Raw genomic sequence first — 25,852 nt, forward strand, 5'->3', positions numbered from 1 at the left:
GATGGAATTTCAATCTAGATAAATGAATGTCTGCATCCCTTCTGGGATGCCATCATCCATAGTATAAATTCTTAAACTATTGTTTTCCAAAGTAGATTCCAGTTAAATAGTCCTTAAGATATCTATGATTAAATATTTTTGGGGGAAAGTCTAGTATAAACAAAGTTAAACAGGATTCTGTATTGTAGGACTTCTCAAATTGTAGACACCAAGAGGGAGATACAGTGAATAACGTTTCCCCAAATTATTTGACCACAGAAACCTTGATAATTTTCTCAGGATATATATTAGTTTCCTATTGCTGTTATCAAACAAATTACCTTGAAGTTAGTGGCTAAAAATGATGCAAGTTTATCATCTTAAAGTTCTGGAGGTCAGAGGTCTAAAATGAGGTAGTAGGGCAGTGTTCCTTTTGGATGCCCAAGGGGAGAATCCCTTTCCATGCTTTTTCTAGCTTCTAGAGACTGCCCACCTTCCTTGGCCTGTGGCTTCTTCCTCCCATCCTCAAAGCCAGCAGTGTAGTGTAGGGGTGGAAAAATGTTTCCTTCTAGGTTCTTTGGCTGGTTTAATAACTAAATGGACATAAGATATTAACAGGAAAAAAATTTGATTTCATACATATAGGAGCCCCCTAAAAATATGAGACTCAAAGAAGTAACCTGAGCAAGAAGCTTCTGTACCTCTTAGACAAATAATAAATTTGTGATAAATTGACAACAAAAAGATTTGGGTTTGGGGGTACTAAATTAGTGAAAAAGTAACAAAGTTTATTTATATAGCCTCTTGGCCCTAATTTGCCTCTCTAGTAATAAGAGTAGTAAGGATGCCTTCCATCTTCCTGGTACAGGGAGGGTACCTTTTGCATGAGAGATTTATGTTTTGCTTTCGGGGGGGGGAGACAGAAGAGTCAAGCATGTCCTTCTTGCACTGGCTGTCCCCCAAGTAACTTGGCATGGGGGCGCCCTGCTCAGCGGGGAGTCTGCCTCTCCCTCTCTCTCTCTCTCTCCCCCCAGCCCCGCGCACTCAGTGTGCTCTCTCTCTCAAATAAATAAAGTCTTTAAAAGAAATAAAAGAAAGTGGCCATCTCTGGAGGGCCATCATTCTACGACCTCATGACATTCATTCTATAATAGCACTATTGCATTTAGAGGAATAAGCCTTTAATCCCTCAATGGAAATCTGTGTGAAATACCACAACCATAATTTACAACACTATTTCGAAGGGAGAATGAATTCTCAGTTGTGATACAAAAAATTCACATCTGTGATCCACAACCATGGATAAACTAGGAACTCTTTGTGTAGTAACCACAGCAGACTCATCATAGCCTTCCAGCACACAAATCTGCTTGAGCAAACATCAAAGATGAAACCTATATGAGGTTAATAATGTGAAGACTTATGGGGAGAGATTGACCATGAGGAAGAGTAGAGAAATGAAATGAGAGATGAAGAGAGAGATGACTGAGGAATAGAAAAATGACTTGAAGTCTGACGTGTCATGTTTTAAAAACTTTGGGAAGAAAGAAACAAACATTGTCCTATGCAAAGGAAAATAAGTAACCTAAGGAAGATACTTGATTTCAAATAGGTAGAATGAGAAGACTTTTTCTGATCTCAAAAACATGAACCTTTTCTTACAAAATACAGGCATATGAGAGATCTTTGAAATTCCACATAGAATTATGATAACAGACATTAGGGAGAAGTGTTTTAGGATTGACTCATATCAGCCTCCCTTCACCCTCTGCAGGCAACACTCTCAAAGACTGAGTTCCTCCAGGGCAGGAACAATGTCTGATTAATCTTTGAGGCCTAGCCCTAGCATGTACTTTGGCAGAATCCTGTAATGTTTGTCAGGCACCAAGTAGAATGATCACAGAGATAGTTCCTACTTGCGTATCACAGCAGTATTCATATGGAGGAAATTATGGGTTGTTTTTTTTTTTTTTTTTCATTTGGAGGAAATTATGTTTGAAAAAAAAAAAAGGCCAAAAAAACAAAAACTGAGGCACCGGGGTGGCTCAGTAAGTTAAGCATCTGGCTCTTGATTTTGGCTCAAGTCATGAGATGGAACCCCATGTGGAGCCTGCTTCAGATTCTCTATCTCAATAAAACAAAACAAAACAAAACAAAAACAAAAAAACTGACACGAGAAAGGGTATATTAGAAAAGAGACAAAAAAAAAAAGAAAAGAGACATAAAAAGTATAATATGTTATGATTTTCATAGGACATGTCTAGAGATTTTCTTCATTCCCAAATTGTTCATTTTACTACAGCAGGTAATTTCCCCCCAAATCAGGTACATTATGAATAGAAAAGAAATGGATTGAGATGTTGCTATTATTAAAATCATTCTTCAATTAAATTGCAAATTGTTACTTATTGTATGGCCATTATTGTATCCATAATCTAAGGGAACCCCTTGCAAATAACCAAATTGGCAAGCTACTAAATCAAAGAATGCTTATAGCCAACTGTTTTATTTAGAAGATCAAGAAGAAAAGTGTATTTTTTTTTTTTTTATATTCCAGTACTGGAGCATTCTCTATCTTGCCTCTGTTGAAATTATAGATTTTTTTTTTAGGACAGATTATGATTTGTGCTTCTTTTTCTGTTCCCGGTTTGTATAGTTCAATATTGTAGGCTTCATTGGCACTTAATAAATAGTTGATAGACTTGGGTTAAATGGAAAAATATACCAATATGAGCACAGTAAAAGTCAGTGCAGGTAGGCATAAAATAGAGACACATTCTTATGTAGAGTGAATGATATTGATACATTTTCCTAGCTCTTGGCTAACTTTCCACCATCAGATGGGTAGATTGTAAAAGACAAATTCATAGGCAATACTTTGCAGTATACAGTAACAGAAGATCCTACAAAAGAAAACAGGTAACTGATTTCAGCCTAATCCAACAGAGGACATTTGTAAGTCAGGCCAAGAAAATTGCATTCTAAAGCAATATTGTGGTATTTACAGCAGTATGACAGCAGCAGTAACAAAAAAGTAGTGAAGCTTCAAAATAGCCAGTTCTTAAGTGACAATGGGATTTAAGATTACCACTAACAAAGTAATTAAGCTAAGGAAGCAGCTAAGAGATACATAAAAAGAATCTAAATTGAATAAGAAACCACGAATACTATAGTTTATGTTTTAGAAATAGATGAAAAATGAAAAGTAAAACCAGGGGAAGTAGGGCTAGTTCTCTGAAAGTGTTTGGATCCTCCAGTGGTTCAAGTGTAAATGCAGGGATGACATTTATATTGAGATTGTGTTAATTGTCATAGCAATAAATTCAATAGATTAAGAAGGGGTGGGAGTAATAAATTTAGGAATTTTTAAAGGAAGAGACTTTTGTTGTAGTGTTGATAAAAGTATAAGAAAAGTATTCAGTTTATTTAGTTTCATGTTTCTACTTGAGATTTTTCATGAGTGATGTGATTCCTTTAAAAAAATAAGACCTAGGAAAGGAACAACTCAAGAAAAGTATTATTTTGAGTTTCAAATATGATGATGCAGAAGTAGGGAGGATATATAGCTTGCTTAATAGAGCCATGTGCCAGGATATAGGATTTTCAGGGCATAGAGGGGAGCATAGTCAAAACATGGCTATAAACATGTAGGAAAAAGATACACAAATGCTTCATGGCAAAATGTTGCAAGAAAACAGATAAAAGCTGTACAAATTACAAAGATAAAAAGTTTAGCAGTGCCTACGTGGCTTGGTAGGTTAAGCATCTGACTCTTGATCTTGGCTCAAGTCTATGTCAGAATTGTGAGTTCAGGCCCTACATTGGGCTCCATGCTGGGCATGAAATGTACTTAAAAAAGTATTAATAAGAAAAAATAAGTTTAAAGTTTACAGAAATGCAGAGAAATTACTACTTTAAAATGTCGTTGGTATTTGAAAAAATATAAGAAAGGTAGATAAAAGGTATTATTAAGACAGCTAGGAACATGGATGCCAAAAGAACCTATGGGCATAGTTAGAAAAGCACATGGAACTTAATTCTTCTAAAGGAATACAATTTGAAATAGAAATTTATTATACCTGGCAAAGCAGGAGGGTAAAACTTGACCTTTTTATAAATTTAAATGTTTCAAGAATTATTTTTGCCTTAGTTTGTCAGTCCAGGATAATTTTTTTCCTAATGAACAACCTCTGTGAGTGAATATTTACAAAATATGTTGAGCTACTTGGAAAATAATGTGGGAACAAAAGAAAACATCACCATGATTATTGTTACATTTTATAAACCTATTATTCTCCTAGCTTAAAAACATTACAAGAAATTAGACTATAATAACAGAATACAAATTTTTGGATATTAGAGGGCATTTTGAAGCAGAAGAGATTAAGATGTGAGAGGGTTGTAAATTTGGCAAGATAGTGTTTTCTTCTTTATAGTTTGGGAATTATGTAATTTCATGTAGTGTAAACACTGACTCCATTAACACTGAAAGGGAAAACATCCATGAACTAATCCTACCTTTCCTTTTCAGGTATGAGGAGTGCAGTAAATTTCTCGCTCTTGACAGGGGTCAGAAGTTTGATGGAGACTGTAATTCTGTGAATTTTTATAGACTGTGAAATGCAATAATAATTTCAGTGTTTTATTACAGGTATCAGTTTGTTTCCTCCATCTATGTCATTTTATTACAAATTATATGCATCAGTATGATGAAGGTAATGTGTTTTCTTTCACTGAAGTGGAAGACACAGAGCAGAATTGATAATACAAGTGTGGGGCACTTTTTTTTTTTTTTTTACAATTTCATAAGCTTTGTGCTCACAGATTGCATGCTATACTTTTTATTACAGTAACATTTAACAAAATCATGGCCATGGAGGAAATTAAACTTACACAGAATGTCCCTAATGAGGCTCTGGGTGCTGTTGTTTCAGGTATGGTACAGAGTGGTTACTCTGAGTGGCAAATTAAAGAGACAAAAGCCATCTTTTCCTTGTTGCTTTTAGTGTACAAAATTACTTGGATTTAACCATAAATTACTTGTACAATAACCTCAACTGTCTGGGACACAGCAAAGCAAAGGCAGCTCAAACAGATCCCATTCATCCTCTAAACTCCTAGGGGAGCTTCTTAGGCTTTTGATTGACACCTAATGATTCTCTTGACACATATAATTCTATCCGGCTTGATTATTTAATCTCCTATTTCACAGGCACAAAAAGCATACATTTCAAAGGAGAGGGAATTATGAGAATCAGACTCACCAACCTAGTAAGAAGTAACAATGAAACACATAATAGGAGCAGAATACTTATTTTAAAATAGGGCCAAAAATGTTTTAAGGCAGAAGGGCACTGATAAGAACAGACCATCTTGAGTACTTCCCTTAAGACACCATTTTATTGCATCTGAGCCTTATAGTAGTGGCACTGAGACCCCAAAAACAGTTTACGTTCTGTTCATGTATAATTTACCATAGAGAAATTTCTGTTTAAAATGCTTTTATTTTTGAAAATGTTGATACTGAAAGGGATAGCATTTACTTAACCTCATCCTTCAGTAAAACCATATAAATAAGAATTATCGTCTTATATTGCATCGAATAAGCCCCAAAATACATCTATTTTTACTACTAGTGATAAGAATATTTTGATTTTAAACTCCCATTTCAGTTTTTTTCCCCCAAAATTCCTTCAAATGACTTACATGGAAACCAACAATGATTGGATTTACCCCACCCTTTCTTGGTGGAGATAAAAAGAATCTGTGTTTATTAATTCATCCTTGCTGGTTGATTTCCTGAGGGTTATGTATTTTTGTTTTGTTTTATTTTATCTGGAGCAGTTTCTCTCCTTTAAAAAATAGGTTTAAAATAGCTTGTTTGGATGTTACAAACTTTCTTCTTTGGGAAAGTAGAAATCAAAATTAAGATAAATGAGAGCTTTGGAAGACATTCTGCATTATCTCTGCACTGAACTTCTCTTCTTCCTCCCCCCTCTCCTTCAATAACACAGACCCTCTGGCCAGTATGACTTATCAGTGTGTGAGAGCCTGGGCCCAGAATAATTTTCTGTGACTCATGTTATAAAGGTTTTTACTATATCCCTAAGGGGGCTTACAAAGAAGTCTATTAGGCCTTCCTAGTTCCTTATTGTTTAGGGTGAATGTTTGGGGGGTGTGGGAAAATGTTTTTCTTTTTTTCTTGATTATGTGGCTTCCTTGACAAATTAGAAATCACAGCTTTATTTTGCTGTGTGGTTCATCTGTATAGTTCTGTGATTATAAAGTTGATTTCTCAAGTATCTCTTATCCAAACCCCAAGTACACCAGGTTTCATTTTAAGCTATTGTTTCTTTGAATCATGAGAAATTGTGTTATCCATTGACCATGAGCCTCAAATAGTAGGTAGGAAAAGGCACCAGAACAAATCTGTGTTATTGTAGGTCTTTGACATTAGAAGTTGGCTCTGGCATTTAATCAGGGAAGAAGCAGATGCATAATGATCTATCTCATTCCTACTCCCCTAGGATACAGCAAGGTATTTGTCTTTTAGATGGGTAGGAGGTAGCATTTAATTCAGAAACAGGAAAAAATGGTCTGCGCTGAACTGCTTTGTACCTGTGAAGATGTAGATAGAACCTTCAAAAGCAGAGCTCTCATTTTCTACTTAATGGGAGTTTATTATCTATATTGTGCCAGGTACTGTGCTCTGTGTGACTTCACAAGTAACATTTTTCTTAGAGCCATACCCATGTCCTTTTAGTGCCCATAGGATAGAATAAGAAAATTTGTTTCTTCCCCATGCTGACTTCAAAAAAAAAAAAAAAAAAGCCAGAGAGAGGATTTGTACCCTTACAATTGAAGGGGAAAATAAAAGGCATAGAGAAAATAATATACTTTAAAGTGAGACCAAAGTATTAACCTTAGGTTACTAGTTTTTGTTTTGATGAATGGTGATTTGATGAGTGATTCAAATTTAATGAAACCCCAGCAGCCATAGGTCACTTAAGTTCAGTCAAAACTTTCCTTTTTCATTCATCAGGTGGATTCCTTTGTACTTTTTCAGCTTCTGAGTTATTATTTGTTTGCATTTTCTTGGGCTCCTTTTTACCTCTTTGAAAATAAAGTAGCTGTTTCGGGAGGTCAGTCCCCACAGCTTGATCTATAGAAATCAAAACAAATCCTTCAGATTGTCTCTAGTCACAGACCCTCCTCCTAAATTACACTGTCACAGGAAGAGGATCTGAAAACGCAGCCACTTGAATGAGATATAGCTCCCCAAAAAACTTATATCAACATACCAAATTGAAGGAAGAAATGTGAAATTTTGTGACAAATATTGTTTAGATCTTGTTTCATGTTTTTAGCAGTACTATGATTTAGGTGTGAGGTAGGCTTGGCTAGAAAGAACCTAACATTTCCTAATGCCCTTAGTTTGAAATCTAACCAGTATTCAAGGATTTCTCCTAAGGATTTCTCAAGTTTTCTTTCAGTAAAAGGCATTCTCCTATCTGAGCTTCCAAGAGCAGATTTTACAATACTTGGAGTTAATTTAAACTTGTAAGATCCTAAGTTGGGGGTAGTGGCTTTTTCCATACTCTAGACTGCCATACACAGAAATATTCTTTTATTTCCATTCATTATTTGGGCATAAAAATGGATCTTATTTTATATATCATTTTGAAGAACAGAAACATTAAAAAAACGGGATCCCTGGGTGGTGCAACAGTTTGGCGCCTGCTTTTGGCCCAGGGCGCGATCCTGGAGACCCGGGATCGAATCCCACGACGGGCTCCCGGTGCATGGAGCCTGCTTCTCCCTCTGCCTGTATCTCTGCCTCTCTCTCTCTCTCTGTGACTATCATAAATAAATAAAATTAAAAAAAAAAAGAAACATTAAAAAACACTCAGAAATCTATTTTTACCAAATTCATAATAGAACAGTTCCACTTGTACCTTGATGATTACTATGGCTTCTTGTTTAGCACTTTAGATGTAGTATTTGTTAAGTTCTCTTTTTTTGGCTCAGCCTTCATATAGAAAGTTCTAAAAGAATACCTAGCCCCCAGACAGCTCTTGTCCATTATAGTACACTGGTGATAAATGGAATCAATTTATTCCTGGTGGCTTTTTAATTAACCTAGAACTTATTTTTTTATAATTTTTTTTATTTATTTATGATAGTCACACAGAGAGAGAGAGAGAGAGAGGCAGAGACATAGGCAGAGGGAGAAGCAGGCTCCATGCACCGGGAGCCCGACGTGGGATTCGATCCCGGGTCTCCAGGATCGTGCCCTGGGCCAAAGGCAGGCGCTAAACCGCTGCGCCACCCAGGGATCCCTAGAACTTATTTTTTTTTTATATGAAACAGTTCAACACAAAGAAATTTTCATTAATCATCAGCTGGGACTCCAGAAGCTGAGCCAGAATAGAAAGAAAAAGAATGAATATCTCTACCATACTGTCTCTCTCAATATTAATATTATTAATTCTACTATGCATAGTGGGAGCATAGATCACTCTACACAGGCTCAATAAGTTGCCTTAGGATCAAAGTCACCCAGAAGTTTTTGAATATGCTGACACAAATTTCATTGGTACTTTAAGAAGCCACATTCAACTGCTTATCAAATATTATTGCCAAGAACAAGGGGTTGCAAAGAGATTTGTCCATGCTGTAGCTTTTATATATTCTACTGCCTTCCAGAATTTTTAACAAAATTAGTGGAAAATTAACAAAGACTGCATCATAGTATTTTCTTAAAATATACTTTATTTTTTAGAGCAGTTTTAGTTTTATAGCAAAATTAAACAAGCACAGAGTTCCCATATATTGTCTGCCCCTACAATGCAGTATTTTAACTTCAAAATTTTACTTTTATGAAGATCACGACTTTATTGAGAAATAATAATACATATATCATCACATTTAGCTTTTTAAGGTATACAGTTCTGTGTTTTAGTATATTCATGGAGTTGTGCAGCCACAACCACCCTAATTTCAGAATTAAAACTTATTCTTAAATGATAAAATTAAAATACCATTTAGAAAATTTAAGAAAAAAATAACTCCCAAACTCACCATTCTAACCAAAACATTTCTCATTTTTTGTAAATTTTATTCTTTTTTTTTAAACATCCAGATATTTTTACAAAGGATGATGACTATTCTGTACAGTTGTTTAAAATTTTTCTGGTGAGAGTAGATGGCTCTGTCTCTTTAAGGCTGCTCACGGTGTGATGAAGTGTGCTGTGATTCTTACTGCTGTGTGTACACATGAAATTATTCCAACAAAGAAAATAACTTCATGGCTGTGTATGCTGTGGTGTGTTGCTTTCCACTAAGCCATCTCTTGGTATTTGAACATTCCGGAGCACTATTAAAGCTTTATACTTTTGGTCATTAGTAGCTGGTAGACATCTTTTATTCTTTCGTGCTAGGATGTGAGAATAAAAGATAAATTAACTAATGAGGCTAGTGTCTTCTTGGATGCTGCTGTCCCCTCAGTCTAAGGGCAGCCTCAGCACTGGGCATTGTGAAGAAGTGACTGAGCTAGCATCAGTGGGGGTACTGAGCAATGAGTATATAAAAGTGAACAACAAGAGAAAGATAGAGAAACGTAGGCATGGATATGAACACATTTACAGAAGTTTCACAAGTGGCCAAAAATTATATGAAAAGATGTTCTGGGATGTGAATGAAAACACTTCTTTTAGAATCAGGTTAAGAACATTTAAAAAACATTGGTAATGTTATATGCATTAAAGGATGTGAGAAATGGGATACTCATATGCTGTGAGAGTATAATTGATCAATCTTTTAAGAGGCTAATTTGATAGGGTTTATTAAGATTTAAAATGTCCTCTTTTTTTTTAAGATTTTATTTATTTATTCATGAGAGACACAGAAACAGAGAGAGAGAGGCAGAGACACAGGCAGAGGGAGAAGCAGGCTCCATGCAGAGAGCCCAACGTGGGAATCGATCCCGGGTCTCCAGGATCACGCCCTAGGCTGAAGGTGGCGCTAAACCTCTGCCACCGGGCTGCCCTGAAATGTCCTTTTTAATTGGAGAATAACACTCTTAAGAATTTTGCAGAAGTAGGGGTGCCTGGGTGGCTTAGTCGGTTAAGTGTCTGACTGTTGGTCTCAGCTCAAGTCTTGATCTCAGGGTTATGAGTTTGAACCCCACTTTGTGCTCCATATTGGCCATGGAGCCTACTTAAAAAAAAATTTACAGAAGTAATAGCATTATATATAAAAATACATGTGCAGAAATTTTCATTGAAGCCATATTTGCGGTAGCAAGAAACTATGCTCAGCAATAGGAAAATTGACTAAATAAATCATGGTTCAGACAGCCATTAAAAAGAACAAGGTTCATAGGTGTGTGTGTATGCTGCCCATTGTAGATGTGCAATGATATATGTGGAAAAAAATGAAAATTTTATAATCTCCCTTTTATTTAAAAGAAGTGTATTCTCACCTGGCAGTGGCAGTAGGCCCTGGGTGCACTGTCATTACTGGTCCATGGATTACAGGTGGGCCTAGTCAGTAGCTTCTTGAAGTCCCTTTGTCTCTTCACCCCCAAGTCCAGAATTGCATAGTAAACTGTGTTCCCAGAGGCTGCAGCATTGAGTGGTTTCCAAATCCTCAGCTTTACTATGCCACCTTTATCTTAAGGAATAGCTACTTAATTTGTGGGGTCCTGTACAAAATGAAAACGTGGGGCCACTTGTTCAAAAACTAAGAATTTTAAAACGGCACAAGCAAAACATTAGAACAAGCACTGGGGTCTTTGGGACCATACAGGTTATATGCCCACAACACTTACCTCCTAACCCAGGGGTACCCTATTACTGAAAGAGTGTGCATAGATAGTATCCCCAATTCTTCTTCTCTTTTTGAGATCATCTGGTACTTAATTCCATACAGGGCTATAGACCTTCTAATTCTTGAAACAAAACTGCTCTTTGAGCTGAAATCAAGAGTAACATTTAACCAACTGAGCCACTTAGGCGCCCCTGAAAAGACGTTTTTTAATGTGTGCATCACACTTAGAATGGGAGTACCCAGAGATGATAATAACTTCAAGGGATGGTTAGAATTTGATCTTATATACCATCTTAGTAAGGGGACAATAAATATTTAGAGATCTGACAAGGCAAAGGAAAGGGGCTTTGAATTTCCAGGGGTGACAAATTGTGGGAAGGCAAAATATATGGAGAAACTAATGAAAGATAAAAGCTAGATAGATTCTTCTGGTGCCATCTCCAGGCTGATAAGGATCTAAATTGTCTCCAGTACTTAACTTTTGTCCTTCTTGGTAGAGAGGGGGAGGATAGGATGATACCTTTGTAAATGTATGTTAAATGTATGTCCTCGGTCTAGGCAAATAAAGGCAGGGCAGAGAGCTTTTCTTGTATCTTCTGCTCAATTGCCTTCAGCTCAAAATAATCCATATACTAAAGAGGCATATGCTGAAATGGCATTATCTACTATCCTACAGTTTCCTCTCTGGGCAGATGCAACCCCATGGGCCCATGATTCAAAACCTTGTGCATATTCAAAAAAGCTGCCCTCCTTCCGGCAGACACAGCTCTATGCCAGAGCACCTGGCCTGGCACTTAATGAGTGGTAGGCAAGCTGGGGTTCATTCACTTCTAGCATACTTGGCTGAACATCCTCATGCAGGGGGTATCCTGCATCATCCTACAGTCACCTTGCCTGGGGGACAGCCTGGCTGGTCCTTTGATGCAGTGGCAAGATAGATAAGCTAGAGTGTCCTTTCTTTTGCTTTTTAAAAATTTATTTATTTGAGAGAGTATGCATGGGGTGGAAGGGCAGAGGGAGAGCACGTCTCAAGCAGACTCCATGCTGAGCAGAGTCCAATGCGGGGCTCAGTCCCACAACCCTGAGATCATGACCTGAGCCAAAACCAAGAGTCAGATGTTCAACCTACTGCACCACCCAGGCGCCCTTGTCCTTTCTTCTTGATACAATAATCGAAATCCCTTGATTTGGGGTCCTTGAGTACCTAAGCTTCTCTGGTTTACACTTTAGGCTGTAGCTCTTGGCCCTTTTTTGGGTTGTTTTTGCTTTTATATATTTAAAATTCCTTTTCTTATGATTTAAATGGTTTATTATTGGGATAGGGCAGTCCATCTCCCCAGCTTCACTGAATGAGATGTTTTAGTAGTAGGCAAACATCCATTAGACTCTTCTTCCATCATTCTAAATTGGTGAGGTTTTAGGTCTCACTTCTTAAGTGAGATGAAACATGTTTAAACAAGGAAAAATTTCAATGAAATATACCAAGAGAAAAGTGAGTCATTGTGATCCTTATAGTCTTGTGATTATTGGCTACCTTTGCCTGGGAATAAGCCAGGAAAAGGTGAGGATTGAGGTAAATAAGGTCAGGTCCTAAGAAGGTTTTTTAAAATGGGTGCTGACATTAAAAATTAGGAAATTAGATTCTCTTCCTTTCCCATACCCACCAGAAATAAATAATGCACATACCAAGAGTTATGGGAGATGGAATCTGTTCTTATTCACCTTTGAAAATTTTGTATTTGTTCTTACCATGAAATTACAGTAGGGTAACAGAAGGGCCATGCTGAGTTGCTATACAACTGTCTTACCTTGGTATCCAGACTGCAGTAGTACCAAGGAATGGTTTAAAGTGGGTCAGAGACTACGGCAATGTACTTTATAAGAGCCTAAATCATCCAGAACCAATGACTAAGCTCCCATTTCTTTTTTAAACTCTTTATTACCTGTGTAAATGTTTTGTTTGTATGCATTTCTCTGTGTGGAGTATAAGCATGGATGTGTTTGAGTGTTCAGGTGTGTGTGTGTGTGTGTGCATGTCTGTGCACATGTTAGGAAAAGAGCTGGAAGTTAAAATAAGTTCAGTACTCATTATAGAAAAACATACTTTATTTATTTACTAGTGTAGATCCTCAGATTTGTTTCAGATTTGTTTGCCATTTCTGATGGCAAAGAGGGTCTATGGTTTTGAAACAGAGTTCAGTATTCCTGTGGCTCAGTATTGTAGGAACTTCCATATGAAATATTCCATATGATCAGATTTATATGCAAAGATAGATGTGTGCTTGCTCACCCTTTCTCTCCATAAATGCAAAATTTATTGGCATATGAGATTCTTACCCCTGGAAATATTTAAAGCAGATTGGAGGAAAATTGTCTTTGATTTTTTTTTTTTTTTTTTTTTTTTTTTTTTTTTTTTTTTTTTTTTTTTTTTTTTTTTTTTTTTTTTTTTTTTGAGGGGAGCAATGTTTATTTCACAAGCTTGTTTTAAGGAATAGGTTAGATAAATGAAGAAGAGTTCTGCAAACAGGAATTACCATAACAGTAGGAGTTGGTGAGCACCCTCCCTCCCTCTCCTGGGAATACAGGGTGTATTCTGATCCAAATAAATCCTAAACAGGACCAAGTTCTGGCCCATCTTTATGGACTGAGAAAACAGACCCAACATCCCTCCTGGAGCCATAAAGCTTTATTGGCAGGTCAGGGAAAGAGCCAGGGGTAGGGTCCCTCCCCTCCCATGGCCCTACCCAGGGGCACCCCATCCGCAGGAGAGCAGGGAGCCCAGGAGGCTGCTGGACTCAGAGAGCCTTGGGGGTGGGCAGGTTGTTGTAGTGGGCGTCCTGGCCCTCCAGCAAGCTGCGGTAGGTGGCAATCTCCTGCTCCAGCCGTGACTTGATGTCCATGAGCTGCTGGTACTCCTGGTTCTGCCGTTCAGTGTCCGCACGCACATCGCTCAGCTGGGCTTCCATGCTGCTGATCAGAGCCTGGATCTGGGCCAGCTGGGCTCCAAAGCGGGCCTCTGTTTCCGCCAGTGTGCCTTCCAGGGCAGCTTTCATGCTTAGCTGAGACTGCAGCTCGATCTCCAGACCCTGGAGGGTGCGCCGCAGGTCAGTGACCTCCGTCTTGCTTATCTGCAGCTGCTCTGTGTGGCCGGCCACCTCCCGACTCAGCTCCTCAGTCCGGCTGGTGAACCAGGCTTCAGCATCCTTCCGGTTCTTCTCAGCCATGACTTCATATTGGCTTCTCATGTCACTCAGGATTTTGGCAAGGTCAATGCCAGGAGCGGAATCCACCTCCACACTGACCTGGCCACCCACCTGGCCCCTCAGGGCACTGATTTCCTCCTCGTGGTTCTTCTTCAGGTAGGCCAGCTCCTCCTTCAGGCCTTCGATCTGCAACTCCAGATCAGCTCTGGCCAAGGTCAGCTCATCCAGCACCCGGCGCAGGCCATTGATGTCAGCCTCCACACTCATGCGCAGGGCCTGCTCCGTCTCAAACTTGGTTCGGAAGTCATCCGCAGCCAGACGGGCATTGTCAATCTGCAGGACAATCTTGGAGTTCTCAATGGTGGCACCAAGAATCTTGTCCCGCAGGTCCTCGATGGTCTTGAAGTAGTGGCTGTAGTCGCGGGCGGGCCCGGGCCCCTGCCTCTGGTACCAGTCGCGGATCTTCACCTCCAGGTCGCCGTTGGCCTCCTCCAGGGCGCGCACCTTGTCCAGGTAGGAGGCCAGGCGGTCGTTGAGGTTCTGCATGGTGAGCTTCTCATTGCCCGCCAGCAGCCCATCGGACCGGCCCAGGCCGCTCGTGAAGCCGCCGCCGTAGCCCCCGGAGGACGAGGACACGAAGCGGGCGGAGGACACAGACACGCCGCGGCCGCCCGAGCCCCCGTGGATGCTGGGCGCGCGGAAGGCACCGCCCGGCCCGAGGCGCAGGGAGCCGCCGCCCAGGCCCCCGAAGGACGAGGTGGCGGACGAGTGGCGGTAGCTGTAGGAAGTCATGGCGAAGGAGCGCGCGGGCCACACTGGTCGCAGGAGCAGCGGTGGGCGAGAGTGTCTTTGATTTTTATTTGAAAGCAAAACTTCCTTTTACCCTTCCATATTGCTTTGTTCCTGATAAAAGAATTGGTTCACTAGGTTAGCATGAATTAATAGGTGCTTATTTTACCAGTCAGGTTATATAAGCTTGACCACAAAGAGCAGTACCAAAATAACAGTAACTCAAATACAATAGAAATTTATTTCTATCTCTTGTAACAACCTAGGGGTAGACACCTCAGCACAATATGGTGACTCTTTGCATAAAGATGTCTGGGACCTAAGTTCTTTCTTGTTCCTTGGCCAACCCTAATGTGCGTTCTCCACCCATTTAGGCACACATCCTGGAAGTTCACTGTATCCCATTACCCAGAACTTAGCTGTAGACTTTTTAGCAGATAGCCAGGTATCCCACTAAAAATGGAGCTTAACATTTTATTAAGGAACTGGAGAATGGATACTGGGATGTAGCTGTCCCTCACTGTCACATTTGTCTTTGAATCATGCTCTCTGCTCATCACATTTTCAACCCAGAGCAGTTCTTATATGACATAATTAGCTTATTAAGCAGTTAGACATAAAAATTTGACTTTAATTGCAAATAGCTTCAGTTATCACAAGTCAATTTTGATTATTTACTAGTGGTTTCCAGTGGTACTATGTTAAAAAAGATTGTAGAGCTGTATTTGTGCTGAGCAGAAAAATAATGACATGATCAATAAGTGATACCTACCCTTAGCGCACAGGATAGGAGAATAATATCATGTGTTAGCTTTAGTCTTAATCCAGAGAACAGCTCCTATAACATCATAGAGTTCATCATATGTGGCACTGTTAGATATGTGTTATTTTTTTCCCCAGTGATTCATTCCACTGCCAGCAAGCAAGGGTGTAAAATGGGGGAATGGGCTGGGACTTTATGTATAGTGGAAATACCACTTACTAGTGGAAAGGAAGATTGAATTGAATGACCAATTGAAATAAATTTTTAGAACACACAGGTAAACCTTAGAGTGCCCAGAAAGCTGCCGTTATATGATCATATTCAGGGAAGAAAGGGTGAAAAATAGATTGGTAAGAGTCAATTAATTTTCTCCTTGCTCTGAACTTGTTTATATGCCTAAATTAGGTGTTTAAAATACAGTATATGTACTGCCTTGTTTTGCATTCTCTCTTTGTATCTTATCTCTTTAACCAGACTTAGCTCTTAAGAAACAAGTCTAAATGTGACACCCCTCTGTGTCCCTGACAGTTTCTAGCACATTGTACACAAAGAGGGAACACAGTAGATATTTGTTGATTGCTGGATTGCATGATGATCTAGTTAGCAGGGTTTCTTTTTTGTATTCAAGGAGTTTTCTCACTGCACAAGCATTACTATCCTCAATTTATCTTTCGGACACTGAGGTTGAAGGTGACTAAGTGAATTGTACCATTCTTCCGGTAGTTCGGAATGCATTATTGATTAGTAACAGAATTGACTAGCATAAATGGCAGTTGAGGATTTTCTTCCCCTCTTTCACCTGTGTTTTTCTGGCAGAAGTGAAGGACAATATTCAAGCTTCTCCAAGAACTGCATGATAAATAATTGCTGGATAAATTAATAGTCTCGTCTAGATGAGAGCAAAACAAGGGGCCAGATCTGGCTGTCCTGATTTTGCTTTCCTTGTTCAGGCCACTGGCGGGAGTCACCCTTGTTCTTGGTTCAGGTCCCAGCTCCTCCCTTTCTTGTCTGTAACTGTGGGTGAGTCATGGCAACCTTGCTGGCCCTCCTTTTTCCAATTGTAAAAGAGAGATGAGTCTCTACCAGATGATGACTTAGAGCGCCTCTGACTTCTGGGATGGAGGACCCTCTGGAAACATAGGGCATTGTTGTTGCTATGCTCTTTGCATGATAACTCATCTTCTTTTCTCGCCTCAACCAAATTTCCTGCTGAGGTAAGTAATGTGGAGTGGGGTTTTTTCTTTTAGCTCTTATTTCCTTTTGTGTATGTCTGGCCTTGTAAATGTGGTGAATAAATGCTATTATTATAACCCTTTTTGACAGCTCTGTAATTGTAATTCATTCTGAGCATCTTTTTAAGACAATGATGTGTATTGAAGATGCAGCTGTTCAATCTCATCTGCTTAAATTGACAGGAATTGTTGCAATCGTAGTCCCAGCAACTGTGGGAACTTCTGATCTATTCAAAGCCAAATAGAGGGATACACTCTGTGTGTGTGTGCATGCATGTGTATGTGTGTGGGGGAGAGGGGGCGGGCATGCACACATGCTTGCGGCCACTCTCCCCTAGTTTGGAAAAAGTGTCAGTGTGGTATTTAGAGAAGCATCATTTAAAATTGGCCTTTGCATAAATATGTAAATTATTCTGAAGTGGAAAAACTCTTGGATTTGTTTTCTGTGGTGAGCTAAGCTATATACCTTCTGTTAGCATTAAGAGGTAGTCCCTGTGTTAACCTGAAGTTGATTCCTGCCAGCATTGGCTGGGGGTTATTAGAATCCCTTTGGTCATCAGTTGTTGTTTTAGTTTGTTAGGGCTGCCATAAGAGAGTACCATGTACTAGTGGTTTACACAACAGAAAGTGAAAACAAATCAAGAACCAGAAATTCATTTCTTCATAGTTCTGGAGACTAGAAGTCCAAATCAAGGTGTTGGCAGGATTGAATCCTTCAGAAAGCTCTGAAAGAGAATCTGCTTCATTTCTCTCCCCAGAATCGAAGGTTCTGGTAGCCTCAGGTGTTCTCCGGCTAGTACAATATTCTCTCTGTGTTTTCAGATTATCTTCCCTCTCTATCTGCCTCTCTCCAGATTTCCCCTTTTTATAAGGACATGGATTAGGGCCCACCCTAATGACCTCATTTTAATGTGATGATTCTGTAAAGACCCTGTCTCTGAATAAGTTCACATTCTGAAGTCCTGGGGGTTAGGACTCCAAAGTATTCTGGGAGGGACAAAGTTTGATTCATAACAGATGTCTACTTGAATATGCAGGAATTTTCTTCTTATTGTGGCTACAAATAATTTGTTCCCCAAAAGGCTTTTGGATGATTGCAGGAAGATTCTCACTGGAAATATTTATCTTATACTGATAACTGTTCCTTTCACTTACTTTGGGCTATAACACAGAGCAATGAAATCTGCCATCTTTCTTGATACTTGGCAAGTAGTTGTAGTGGAGCCTAGTCTGCCTTATGACCTTTACTGCCCTGAATGCAACTTACTCATGTTATGAGAGAGATATAATACCAGGTCACTTCAGAACTAGATGAACTAAGGATGAATTCATCTAACTGAAGATGAATAGCTCCCCCCAAGTCCAGCTCTCTGCCCACCCTGCCTCTACCTCTTTGACTCCTGTTGCAAAGGGAGTTTTAATAATTCAATACAGTGCTCCTGGTACCAGAAAATTCCTTTGTTTGAGGATTCTGGTGGGCTTGCCCATAGTCTGTTAGGAAACAGAAATTTGAAAACTGTATCTAAGAGTAAGGGGAAAAAAATGAAAGGAATGGAGATAGTTCGATATGATAGAAATAACAGTGAACTGAATATTAGGAAAACAAGACTCTGATCAAGGTTCTGCAGGTAACTACGATGATCTTGGACAAATAAGTTCATCTCTCTGTCTCTCACATACCTTCCAGCTCAGTCATGTGATCCCAGGGTTGCCACAGGGTAAGAAGAGGTTCTTAGTAATGATTTAGGTCAGTGCTTAAATGTTGTGTTTGGTGAAATTTTAAATGGTGTTGGGTCAGAGATTGAGCATAACCTGTGAAAACATAAATGACTTTTAGGTGCACTGAAGCTTGCAGTATGATAACACTGCAGGTAAGTAAAAAGGAAGAAGAGGGAAGTAAAATTAGGGCAGTTTGGTTGTAAGAAATATGGGAAAGGAGACCAAAAGATTACATTTGAGTAAAAGAAAAAAGGAGTAAAAGCCCTCAGACACCTACCTGTGGGTGGGGCCTGCAGCCACTTGTCTGGAGGGCCACCTCCACTCCAGCACTTTGATTAGCACCCACGCCTTTTCTTTATCAATGCTCAGCAGTATTTCTATAGCCATATACTTGCTCATCAGGTCAAATATCCTATACATGCAAGGAAAAAAAGTAGTAAAATTGAAGGTTTCCCTTGCTTTCTGGGAGATTAGCACAGGGATCTAATTAGGAGTGTGTGTGATTTCTGGTATCTGTCCTTATGACTCTTGATTCTCCATTAACAAGCTCTTCAGCTTCACTCTCCTCCCTAAGAAACTAGACAGTGGAGTTTTAGTTGGTATATGCCTAGGGGAAAGTTGTTCCTATTTGAAGGAGTCACATAGCCTGCTGGAGCCTGTTGGACGAAGGGCACAAGCTTCACTGCCACTCTCAATGTGTTGTGTGAGTAATACAGGATGTTGATTTCAAGAACCATCTGGATTGAAGACAAGACAATAAATTCATTTCAGTGAACTAGTAATTTTTTTTTTTACAAGCCTGGCTTTTGATTCTCTTTTGGAATCCCATTCTTTGAATTTAGGATCATTGGAGAAGGAGTTGGGGTGGCTGTAAGGCATGATAATTCACTTATTAAGTACTGGCTAGACCAAATAATAGTAGTGGCCAGCTGTGACATGCACTATCTTATTTGAACAAAGGACTCTGTGAGCCTGATGGAAGGGGGAAATTAGTTCTGCTAGGGGAGCATGGTCCCTGCAAGTTCTGCTTGGGGGAAGTAAGGGCAGCCATCCTAAAGTTGGAGCATGTTAGCTGGGTCTTAGCTGGAGAAGAGAAGACACGAGTTAGAGGCAGGGAGATTACCATGGACAGAGAAAAAAGTGATTTATTCAGAATCCAATCAGTAATCCAGTGTGTTTGGGGTTTAGGATTTGTAGGGAAAAGTTACAAGGCAAACCCTTGGAAAAGGGGTAGGTTAAAGGTAGACTATGAAAGATGTTGAATGTTGTGCCATGCTAGGGAGTTGAACTTGATCCAGTAGGTAAGAGAGAGACACTGAAAGTTTTTTGTTTAATTGAGGTTTAATTGACATCTAACATTATATTAGTTTCAGGTGTACAGGATGATTCCATATTTGTATATGTTGGAAAATGATTACTATAATAAGTCTAACATTTGCACCATATATAGTTACAGATTATTTTCTTGTGATAAAAACTTTTAAGATCTCTCCTAGCAACTTTCAAATATGCAACCACAGTATTATTAATTTTTTTTTAAAGATTTTATTTTTAGACCACATGTGCATGAGAGAGAGAGAAAAAGCAAGCAAGCACGCATGTGCTCACAGGGGCAGAGGGAGAGGGAGAAGCAGACTCCCTGCTGAGCAGGGAGCCCAATGCAGGGATCAGTCCCAAGACCCGGGGATCATGACCCGAACTGAAGGCAGACACTAAACCAACTGAGCCACCCACGCTCTCCACAATACAGTATTAACTATAGTCACAATGCTGTACATTATGTCCCCATAGCTTATTCGTTTTATAACTGGAAGTTACCTTTTAATCCCCTTCACCCATATCCCCATCCCCTCTCCGCTGACACCTCTGGCAACCACAAGTCTGTTCTCTGTAAGAGCTCAGTTTTTTGGAATTTTATTTCACTTAGGAAAATGCTCTCAGGATCCATCCATGTTGTTCCAGATGGCGAGATTTCGTTCTTTTTAATGGCTGAATATTTCATTGTATCCATATATATTACATTTTCTTTCTACACTCATCAGTCAGTGGACACTTAGGTTGTTTCCATGTCTTGGCTATTAAAATAATGCTGCAGTGAACACGGAGGTGCAGATATCTTTTTGACTTAGTGTTTCATTTTTTTCAGATAGATACCAAGACGTAAAATTGCTGGATCATGTGGTAGTTCTTTTTTTTGGGGGGGTGGAGGGTAGTTCTATTTTTTAATTTTTTAGGAAACCTCCAAAAGTTTTTAAACATGATTAGATCTGCATTTTAGGAAGATCATTGCAATGTTTAGGAAGATATTCTAACAGCCCCATGGAGTATGGATTGGAATGTGCAAGACTGCAATCAGGAAAATGAATTTGGAAACTATTGGAATATTCCAGTGAAAAAAGCAAGACACATTACCTTAATTCAGGTGCTCATTATCTCTTGCTTGCTGTTAACTTCTACAGAAACTTCTGCTTGGGAGCTTTTATCATGGTCATATCAAGGTGAAGAGCTGCTGTCCTTTTTTTTTTTTTTTTTTTTAAGTTCATTGGTACTTTTAATTTTGTTTTCTTTCTCTAATTTTTAAATAGGTGACAGATTTCCAAAGGTCAAAAATTCGAGTTTAGAAAGTATAAAGAAGTCTTCTTCCCATCTCATCCCTAATGCCAATTTTTCCCTCCTTAAGATACCACTGTTTTTAGTTTTATACGAATCTCTTTAGAGATTTTTAATATGTATACAAGAAAATATTAATCTATAGTTTTTCCTTCCATATATTTTTTAAAGATTTTATTTATTTATTCATGGGAGGCACAGAGAGGCAGAGACATCGGCAGAGGGAGCAAACTCCCTATGTGGAGTTTGATGTGGGACTCAATCCCAGAACTCTGGGATCACAACCTGAGCCACCCAGAAGTCCCTCTTTCCTTCCTTCTAACAAATATGTATGCAGACATACTATTCTTACATTTTTCACTGGAGTATTATACTCTGAATGTCCTGAGTCTCAGAATGTCCCATAATATGGATTTTACAGATTCATCCCTGCAGTGTAGTTTCTGTGTTCTTCTGTTTCTTTAAATTGGTCATTGGATCAAGGCCGGACTATCAGATTTAAGTAGTTGTTTGTTTGTTTTGTTTTTGAAGACTACTTCATAGGAGTCCTTCCACCAGGGGGCAGATAATATCAGGTTCTCATTTTTTGTGTGTGGCTTCTTGTGCTTCCTTGGTTACATATTTAGCATTTTAATTTTTGCTCAGCTTGGAGTTTGATTTGGGGTATTGTGTGAATATTGGTTCTAAATTTATCTTTTTCCAGTTGGCTGTCAAGCTATACAAACAACATATATTGAATGGTTCCCCCCTGATTTAAGATGCCATTTTAAATTAATTAAATTCCAAAATGTATTTGGATTGATTTTCTGAACTTTCTGTTCTCATCTGAATCTGTGTATTCATGCAATAGTTTCATGCTGTTTTAATTATTGAGAGTCTGTAAAACATCTTAATATCTGGTAGGACTATCTGGTTTTGCCTTATTACTCTCCTCTTCAGAGATTTTCCTACTATTTTTACTGGAATTGCATTTGACTTCTAGATGAAGTTCAAGAGAATGATGTCACATTTTTCTGTCCAAGACCATGGTGTGCCTTTCCATTTGGTCCCTTGCTTGTCCCTTAGAAGTGTCTTGAAGTTTTCTTCCTATATTCCTTCATTTTCCTAGTAACTTTACTCCTTGGGATTTTGTTGTTTTGGCTGTTACTATAGTTGAGATCTTTTCATCTATTATATCTTTAGTTTACTGTTTCTGAAAGCCTTATTCATACTCCATCAGACTTACTGAATAATGTTCAGTTTTAGTAGTTTTTTAGGCGACTTTCTTGGGTTTTTCATCGTATCATCTATAAGTAGTGATGGTTTAACCTACTCTTTTCCAGTCTTTTATTCATCATTCCTTTCCATTGTGTTGATTAAACCTCCCACTTCTTTAATCCTGATTCAAACCTGTTTTTTTCCTCAGTTGCTAGTACTGTTTTATCATATATTTGCTTTTGTCTTAAACCGAGTTTTTTCTTCATTACCTGACAGCAGATGACATACAGGTTTCCTTTGCCCTGGAGCTGAAAGCCAGGTATCCTTAAAGTTGGTATCAGATTTGGTTTATTAAGTGTCAGAGGATATACACCTTAGGCCATAAAATATCAGTCTTCCCCTTAGGCACATTCTTATTCTTGTAAGATAAATAGCTCTTCATTTGTGATCTTCTCTCAACATTGTAATTTTTTTTGAATAAAAACAACTTGAGTGGGTATTAATCTTCTTTATCTTTCTCCTCTTGATCTTCTTTTCTCTTCCCTCTTTGTCCCCGCCTTCCTCAACCCTTTCCTTCTTTCTTCCCGTTTATTTCTCTCTTCTCTCTCTTCCATCTTTCTCTTGTTCCAGGTACCCTTTATTTTTTGTATTATATTTGATTTTGAGTCATGAGGTGATTAAATTCTCCTTAGAAAGGAAAAATCTTACAGCTAGATTTACCCTTTATCAGGTAGAAATATTTAGGACTTTCCTTTAGTTCATCATTGTTAAATGGAGACAATTCTCTTCCTCTTTCTCTGCCCCTGCCCCAGCCCCCTGCCCCGTGTGAGAGTATGCATACTATCCCTCCTATAATAAATATAGCTTAAAAAAAAAAATATATATATATATATATTATTTTTTTAATGATTTGGTGAACTAAACTAGACCAGACTGCTGTCATTTCAATGCTTGTGTTTCCCCAAGATTTGTATGTTGAAATTCTAATGCCTAAGGTGATGGTGTTAGAGGGTGGGGCCTTTGGGAGGTGACAAGGTCATGAAAGCAAAGCTTTCCTGAATGGGATTAATGCTTTTATAGAAGACACTCGAGAGAGCTCCCTGGCCCCCTCCACCATGTGAGGACATAATAGGAAGTCTGGAGTCCAGAAGAGGGCCCTCACTGGACCGTGCTGGCACCTGATCTCCAACTTCCAGCCTCCAGAACTGTGAGAAATAAATTTCTATAGTTTATAAGCCACCCAGTCTATGCTATTTTGTTATAGCAGCCTAAATGGACTAAGACACAAACCATCCCATTAAATCAGCACTTTTTTTTTTAATCTAGGAATTTCAGCATGAGATTGTTAGTGCATTTATTTATTTATTTTTAAAGATTTATTTATTTATTCATTCATTCATTCATTCATTCATTCATTCATGATAGACATAGAGAGAGGCAGAGACACAGGCAGAGGGAGAAGCAGGCTCCATGCCGGGAGCCTGACGTGGAACTCGATCCCCGGACTCCAGGATTGTGCCCTGGGCCAAAGGCAGACGCCAAACCGCTAAGCCACCCAGGGATCCCCGAGATTGTTAGTGCATTTAGACCACTTTCCAGTTCTAGCATTCTCCTGTAGGAGGGCTGCTGAGAATGCAAAGAGAAAAGCAGGTACAAGAACTACAAAATCAGCTTTCTTAGCTCTTTTGTGTTAGCTCAATTAACCTCCATTCTTTAGTGGCCCTAGAGGACTATAATGTAACAAATTTCATTATGATGATTCTGAGTCAGCAAAAAATGGTTAAAATGTGTTTAATATACTCTGTTCCAATGACAAAATTTATGATGAAATACATTCAAGAAAGGATTCCACTAAAAATGATAAACATAATGTGAAGGATATACTTTTGTTAACTCAAAAAATCTACTGCTTCCTTATAGTCAGATAAGCAAGTTGTTGCTGTAATTACTTTACCTGACTGTCATACACTGACAACTCATTCTCTGCCTGCCCTAACATTTCTTTTTTTTTTTTTTTTTGCCCTAACATTTCTCATGAACATGAGCATTAGTAAATAATCTTAGATAGACATAGTACACAGGTGCCAGGAAATTTCAGTCCTAGGAGATAAGAGTAGGTAAAATAATCTCAGCTTCACATATAAATACATTAAGAATGATCAAGTGATGGGGTTATAGACCAAAGCAATGGATTGTCAGTAACAGAAAGAAATGTTCTGGCCTCCCTGAATCTGTGGACATCTTCTGAGTCTCCCTTGCCATAGATTGCTTTGTGATCTCTATAAAAAGCGGAACCAGATTTTATAGCAGAGGTGGGCAAACTTCTTTAAAGGGCCAGATAGTGAGTATTTTAGGCTTTGCCGCAGCAGCGACTCAACTCCATCTTTGTAGTACAAAAGTAGCCATAGGCAGGGCTTAAAAAAATGCATGTGCCTGTGTTCCAATAACACTTTATTTACAAAAGCAAATGTGGGCTGGGCATTGTCTTAGAGAATTACCTGGATTTTAAAAATATACTTCTATATCCCATGATCAGCGGCAGGTGTCTTATATATATCATACCTACCAATTGTCCTCCAGAAGGTAACTTTTTTAGGTCAGAGCTCACACTCTTTCTCTTTTCCTCTCTTCCTTTCCCTCTCTCTGTCTCTTAGGAGCAATTTAATGTCCACCTAGAGCTCATTCCTGGCCCACTATTGAAGCTAGTCTTCTTTCTCAAGTAGGACATGTATATGGAGCATCAGATCAGCCTTGCTGCTTGTTCAGCTTTCATTGTATACCTAGTTTCAGGAGGTAGCTCCCTACCTTGGAGCCCTCCTGGTACCTCGGTTCCTTTAAGACTGAAACTCTGCCTTATTTTCCTAACCCTAGTCATCTTGATGACCATGCCCTCCTATGATGCTAGGTACAGCACTGAAACAAAAACAAAAATCATCTGTTTTTGCTATTGAGTGCCTCCTCTGTGCTAGATACTAGTACATGTTCATGAGTAAAGGTATATTATATCATGCTTTACCACTGAAGGATTTGGTCTTTAACAGGAACAAAATTTCAACACATTGAACAAATATAAAATAACTGATGTGTTGGGATCCCTGAGTGGCTCAGCGGTTTAGCGCCTGCCTTTGGTCCAGGGCGAGATCCTAGATTCCTGGGATTGAGTCCCGCGTCGGGCTCCCAGCATGGAGCCTGCTTCTTCCTCTGCCTGTGTCTCTGCCTCTCTCTCTCTCTCTCTCTCTCTCTATGTCTATCATGAATAAATAAAAAATCTTAAAAAAAGAATAAATAACTGATGTGGTGTAACAAATAACTTAACAGTTATGGTTTACTGCAAATTATATTGAATATAATGAAATGTCAAAACGTGCGGTTCAGACATAAATTGCTTTTAGTGGAAGATTATATCTGTCAGACATTTGTGCTGAGCCTTGAAGGCTGTATAGAATTTGGTGGAATGAAAAGGAAAAAAGGATATTCTGGGTGAGGGTATTGTTTTTGAGCAAGCAGCTAGTGTGTATTGGACAGAAGTG

The 25,852-nt window shown here is 38.9% G+C and overlaps 2 protein-coding genes across 2 annotated transcripts in view; one reads left to right on the forward strand and one right to left on the reverse strand.

The window, feature by feature from the left end:
• Positions 1–25,852, forward strand: part of CRACD (capping protein inhibiting regulator of actin dynamics) — a 280,286-nt gene that overhangs the window by 148,284 nt on the left and 106,150 nt on the right.
• LOC119876943 (keratin, type I cytoskeletal 19) lies at positions 13,478–14,850 on the reverse strand. Its single transcript, XM_038556174.1, has one exon. The coding sequence runs from the start codon at positions 14,802–14,804 to the stop codon at positions 13,605–13,607; it is 1,200 nt and encodes a 399-aa protein (XP_038412102.1). The 5' UTR covers positions 14,805–14,850; the 3' UTR covers positions 13,478–13,604.

This window comes from Canis lupus, chromosome 13, assembly GCF_011100685.1.
Source record: "Canis lupus familiaris isolate Mischka breed German Shepherd chromosome 13, alternate assembly UU_Cfam_GSD_1.0, whole genome shotgun sequence".
Lineage (NCBI taxonomy): Eukaryota > Metazoa > Chordata > Mammalia > Carnivora > Canidae > Canis > Canis lupus.